Here is a 5,679-nt window from a genome sequence, read left to right as displayed (position 1 = left end):
ATATGATTTGTACTTGATAATTATATTCTTTTTCATTAATGTTGATACTTTTAGAGTGGAAAATCCAGATTAATAAGCTTGTAGGGTCATTTTAATGATGGGTCCCTATTTTGAGAATTGGAGTCTAAAACCTTCTTGAGCAATTTTGAGGAATCAAATGGCATTTTTGGGGTCAAAACTTTTTCACTTTAAAAATGATCCCAAATATGTTTATCTACACTCAAATTCCTTTCCCATATGTCAATTGGATTTTGAATGTAAAAGTTGAATTCCTCTTGCAAGTTGATTGATTTTGTTGACCACCATGGTACGAGAGAATGTCATGTCAACCCCCATTACTCATGCAAATGGAGTTAGTCATGTTTGAATGTTCAAGAAGACTCTAAAAGCTCCAAAATTATAACTCTAGTTGAGGGCTGATGGAATCAAACCTTACCCCTAATTGGCTATCAACCTATGTTAAATATTAGTCCACTAGAAGGAGTAGGGATTCCATTTTGTGCTATTGTTCTTTGTTCCATAGTTGAGTAGAGCAACTAAGAGAGAGATAAGTTAGGAGGTTTAAATCCTTATTTAAATCTTTTAAGAAGAGATAAAGAGTAAAAAGGGTTGTAATAGAGGTATTAGAGTTTGTCCTTATAAGTTAGGAGATTTAAATCCATATTTAAATCCTTTAAGAAGAGATAAAGATTAGTTTTCTGCTTGTCAAAAAAACAAGTGTCTTTTATTATCAAAATTTTCTTTCATGGGGATTTTGTGCATGGAAAAGTTTAAAGTTAGGGTTAAGGTCTATGACCACATTCAAGGTCAGGGTAATTCAAGAGGTCAACATTAAGTATTTCGTTATAAATAGGGGTATCTAAAATCTCGTAATCCACAACAATACCATCTAACCCATGAATACAAGTAATTTTGTTAGAGTTTGGCCATTTCACTACACCATTGCAAATTATTAGGCCCTACAAATTACAAATAGCTTGATACCAAACAAATCCTTAGTCATGTCTTCAAAATTTCTTATACATATATAAGAAATGAAAAACTATTAGAGATCTTTAATTTCATCCCTTAAATTATATATAAAATGAAAAATATTAAATTATATATATAACTCAAAATATTCTAATATAAATCATCCATATAATAAATAAATCTATTTTAAAATACACCGCACCTATCTACCCAATTCACCTAATTTGACCATCAATTAATAATTCACTCATTTCACATTCATATTAATTTCCACTTCGTCTATTTACCTAATTTGACCCTCAATTAATAATTCACTCATTTCACATTCATATTAATTTCCACAATCAATTAATAATTCACTCATTTCACATTCATATTAATTTCCACTTCGTCTTTTAAATGGTTATTCAAAGATGAAACTTTATGTGCAACAGCTTCAACGGATTGAAGTGAAATGAACATTCTGTCTGCGATGTTATTCCCACCGATACTCATTAAACGAGTGATAGTGAAGTAATTATTAAAGAAGCAATCCCTTCGTCTTCACGTATTCAACACTATCATCCATGATCTCGTCCATCCCAAATTTGAAGGAGAAACCGCTCTCCACCAGCTTCTTCGACGAAGCGTATACCTTTGGGATCGGTGGCACATCGTCAAACCTGTACAAGCATTTCATTACTAGTGATCATATTTAAATCCATAGTCGTAATAATATAAAAAATGCTATACCCTACTGATGATGATACTCACAGGGTAGTCACATTGTACTGCGGATAGCGTTTGGATAAGTAGTCTGCCAGCTGTGGGACAGATATATTGATGGCACTGCAAATGTAGCGGCCCTCTGCAGAGGGGTTCTCCATCAAGAAAATATGAGCGCTGCATACGTCATCGATGTGAACAAACGAAATAGTGCCGTATATCGTCTGTATCTTCTTCAAAACTTCTACGCTTTCGCTGTTGCCCGTGAGAAGGGAAAGGGTGATCTCAACGGTATAGGGGACGATGTGGGTAATGGCAGATCCCGACACAACCACAGGGTTGATGGTCACCACATCCAGCGCCGCATCTTCTTTTCCATACTGCAGCGCTGCTTGTTCTGCAAGCGTCTTGGCAACGCCATATGCCTACACAATCAAGCAATAAACAACTGTCACGCATTTTATTTTGTCAGCAACACAGCAACAACTGCTAAATCTTCTAACGCTTTATAATGACTGTTATACCCAGTTAGGGGGCTTTTTGGTTCGGAGGAAATCCACGTCTGCCCAGCTTTTTTCGTCAATGTACTGATTCTGGTCCTCCGACTCGTTTACGCAAGCCGTCACCATAGACGATGTGACAACCACGCGCTTTACGGTTTTGGCCTTCGTGCACGACCTCAGCACATTCAGCGTTCCCTCAACCGCTGGCTTGATCATATCGTTCTACACAGCGGCAATTTCACGTTGCTAAATATGAATGACCGATGACAGAGATTTGCCCGTCAAATACAGTTTGATTTGCTGGTCAAATATAGTTTAAAACATTATACAGAGATGGAATTTGAGGTGATTTGCTAGTCTAATACCATTTAAAACATTATAAGATAGCCAGGATTTTTTTTGAAATTGTGAAAATGGGCTATGGAAAGAGAGGAGGATAGGGATAAGATAACACAAATAAATCACATACAATAATACAAAGTGCAGATCTTTTATTATTACACAAAAATTTGATATTACAATGAAATTGTAAAGGGATTTAACCTTTTTCCACTAACCACTGATCTAACTTGACGTACAACCATACACTAAATATTTAATTATAACTCATCTTGACTCTAAATTTAACCAAATCTTCTCCATTCCACAATTAAATTATTTTAACAGAAATATGAAAAATAGTTATGTTTTGACCTTCTAACCGTGTGCAGGAATGCAGAACTGTTAATAGCATGTTGTTGGGGAATTGAAGGGGCGAAGATACTTACCTCGGGATCTTTGGGAGCGAAGGCGACGGGAGTGGCCACATGAAAAACGGCACCACAGCCATTGATGGCAGCGTCGAAACTGCCTTCTTCGATTAGATCTGCTCTGAAGAGCTTGAGTTTCTCCCCACCTTCTGAAATGTCCAGGAGATGCTTCACCTTTGCCTTGTTCTCTGAAATAAGTTAAGTTGGTAATGAAATAATTTTGGGGCCAGAGATTTTGATCGAAGTTTCATTATTAATGTTCAGAGGAGTTTTACCCAATATTAAACAAATGCAAAAATAAATCAGTTTGTAAATGACGAAGAAATAAAAGGAGGCTGAGATTGAAATTACCTGGATCGCGCACTGTAGCATGGACAGTGTAGCCCTTCTCGAGTAGACGCTTGACCAACCAGGAGGCAATGAAACCTGTCGCTCCCGTCACGCAGACAATGGCTGGTGGACGTTCTTCGCCTCTGATGGCTGCAGCGGCCATTTTGAGGAGATTGTTGGTTCCTCCAATGAAGTTAGAGAGACAAAGGATGAGAAATAGTGGCCATACGTTTCTCTCTGAGTGCGAGAGAGATATATGGTCGTCTACAAAGAGAGGAGGAGGTACAGGTGAGTATTCATTCCTGAGGTTTTAACCTCGAAAGTAAACCAGGATTCAATATGTGTTCGTTGACTTGAAAAAAAAAAACCCACACCTATGTCACTTTGATGCGGGCCGGGGCTACCTTTGGATATTATTATTATTAATAAAAATAATAAATTAATCATTAACTTATTATATGGTATTTTATATACATTATGTGGTAGCCTTAGATAATAGGATCAACAAAACCTAAAACTTTACACACAAAACCTCCATTTTAAAACCCGATAGCCATTCAATAAGAACCCAATTGATCGGACGGTCCTCAAAGGTATCGCATTGGAAACTTGCGTGACACTTACCCGCTTCACGGAGCTGAAAGAAATTATAAACCATTGGTCTATAAAACTTTGGGTCCACTCTTAGACTTAACCTCCCACCAGTTTAAAACCCGATATCCTTTCAATCAAGAACTCAAATGATCCGACGGTCCTCAATGATATCGCACTTGAAACTTGCGCGACACTTACCCGCTTCACGGAGCCGATAAAGATTATAAGCCATTGGTCTATAAAACATCGGGTCCGCTCTTAGATTTAACATCCGATCATTTTAAAACTCGATATCCATTCGATCAAGACCCTTTTCATTCGACGGTCCTCAATGATATCGGATCAGAAACTTGTGTGACACTTACCCGCTTTACGGAGCCGGTAAAGATTATAAACCATTGGTCTATAAATCTTCGGGTCCGCTTGTAGACTTAACCTCCGACCATTTTCAAACCCGATAGCCATTCGCTAACAAAGGCCATCAAAACCTATGGCCTGTGGCCCTTCAACTAGCACGATGTTTACCAAATACTCATCCCCCATAGTTAGCTATGACTTAAGCATTCACTATGGGATCGACAGTTAGGATTTACTACAGCACTTCAACCAGGCTCAAGGACTTCCACTCTCTCCTACTTCCGCTAGTCTTCCTCCTGCTCATTATTCATGGTCTGGAAGTACGCCATATCATTGGCTGCCTGTCGTTGACAATCATCACGCAGTTTACCAGAGGGTATAGAATCACAATCATACTAAATATAGCTTTCCTTACATAGCACTCTTTCATTCGCCAGATGATCAACTAACATATTGGCTTTTCTTCGCACATGAACGAAGCTGACGGTTCTCATGGTTCGCAAGTGGGAATGAATACACTGAAAGACCTGCGATAGCCTCCAATTTTTCAACACTTTTCCAGGTGTCGTTCCATTACACATTTTCTTGGCCGCATTAATAACCAATTCAGAATCAGCTTCGATGATGGCGTTGTGTAAATTTGACTCCATTAGGATTTCCAGGCACTGCTCTAAGGCCATGAGCTCCGCCATGTTGTTAATGGTAGTCACCAAATGACTGTGAAAGATATCCTTTATGCGCCCCTACTCATCTCTAATGACACCTCCAAATCCATCCATCCCTGGGTTGCCCTTAGAAGCCTCGTCTATATTGATTTTCAAAAACCATGAGGAGGAGGCTGCCAGATATCTTTACCAGCAGTTGTTTTGCTCACACCCTTGTCAGTGCCTTGGGGAACCAGAGAATGGAGACCCAACTACAGCAATATGCAAGCATCTTGGGGCAAAGGAGAGTCCTCGGGAATTTTCCACATAAGGGCTCCTACTGTATCTTTGAGTTGTCGTAAAATTTGGATAATGATGTTTTGGGTCGAGCCTGTTTTGTTCTTTAAAATCCTGCCATTGCGTTCTTTCCAGACATCCCAGATAATAAAGCCTGGAACTAGAGTCCAAGCCTTGTTAATGATTTCATTACCTGAGAAGTCTTTCCTCCAATTCTTCAAAATGTTGGTGATGCTGAGTCTGTCCCTGTCAGTCTGCCTGAAGACTGAGGCCGCCCAATCCCACAATGTAGAGGTGAAGGGGCAGAGGTTTAGTAAATCTTCCATCGTCTCCTCCTGTAAGCCACATAGATGGCATTTGGATGGGCCAACAAATTCCCTTTTCAGAAGATTCTCCAATGTGAGAATTTTCTTTTTGTGAACCAACCACATAAACAACTTGATTTTCATCCAATGCAAGTTCTGCCAAAGGTCATTCCAAACCTGATCAGGGCTTGGATAATCAAAACCTAGGTCCATGCATTTAGCT

The 5,679-nt window shown here is 39.0% G+C and overlaps 1 protein-coding gene across 1 annotated transcript; it reads right to left on the bottom strand.

Annotated features, from left to right (window-relative positions):
- Nucleotides 1–1,321: 1,321 nt before the first annotated feature.
- LOC149232523 (putative anthocyanidin reductase) lies at nucleotides 1,322–3,545 on the bottom strand. The gene is made up of 5 exons (XM_089376504.1): nucleotides 3,281–3,545; nucleotides 2,948–3,117; nucleotides 2,202–2,402; nucleotides 1,726–2,102; nucleotides 1,322–1,634 (listed from the first exon to the last, which is right to left on the bottom strand). Exons 1-5 carry the CDS (start codon nucleotides 3,420–3,422, stop codon nucleotides 1,493–1,495), a joined length of 1,032 nt encoding a protein of 343 aa, XP_089232630.1. The 5' UTR covers nucleotides 3,423–3,545; the 3' UTR covers nucleotides 1,322–1,492.
- Between the last annotated feature and the right edge of the window lie 2,134 nt (nucleotides 3,546–5,679).

This window comes from Pinus tabuliformis, chromosome J, assembly GCF_031772625.1.
Source record: "Pinus tabuliformis cultivar Carrire ecotype Pingquan chromosome J, CPIR1, whole genome shotgun sequence".
NCBI lineage: Eukaryota > Viridiplantae > Streptophyta > Pinopsida > Pinales > Pinaceae > Pinus > Pinus tabuliformis.
The sequence above is the reverse complement of the archived record's forward strand: the minus strand, read 5'-3'. Positions and strand labels throughout refer to the sequence as shown.

Coding starts and splice junctions, on each gene's coding strand:
- LOC149232523 (XM_089376504.1), bottom strand. CDS start 3,422: ATGGCCGCTGCAGCCATCAGAGGCGAAGAACGTCCACCAGCCATTGTC. Junction 2,403..2,947: donor TCGCTCCCAAAGATCCCGAG/GTAAGTATCTTC, acceptor GCCGCTGTGTAG/AACGATATGATCAAGCCAGC. Junction 1,635..1,725: donor CAGTACAATGTGACTACCCT/GTGAGTATCATC, acceptor ATGCTTGTACAG/GTTTGACGATGTGCCACCGA.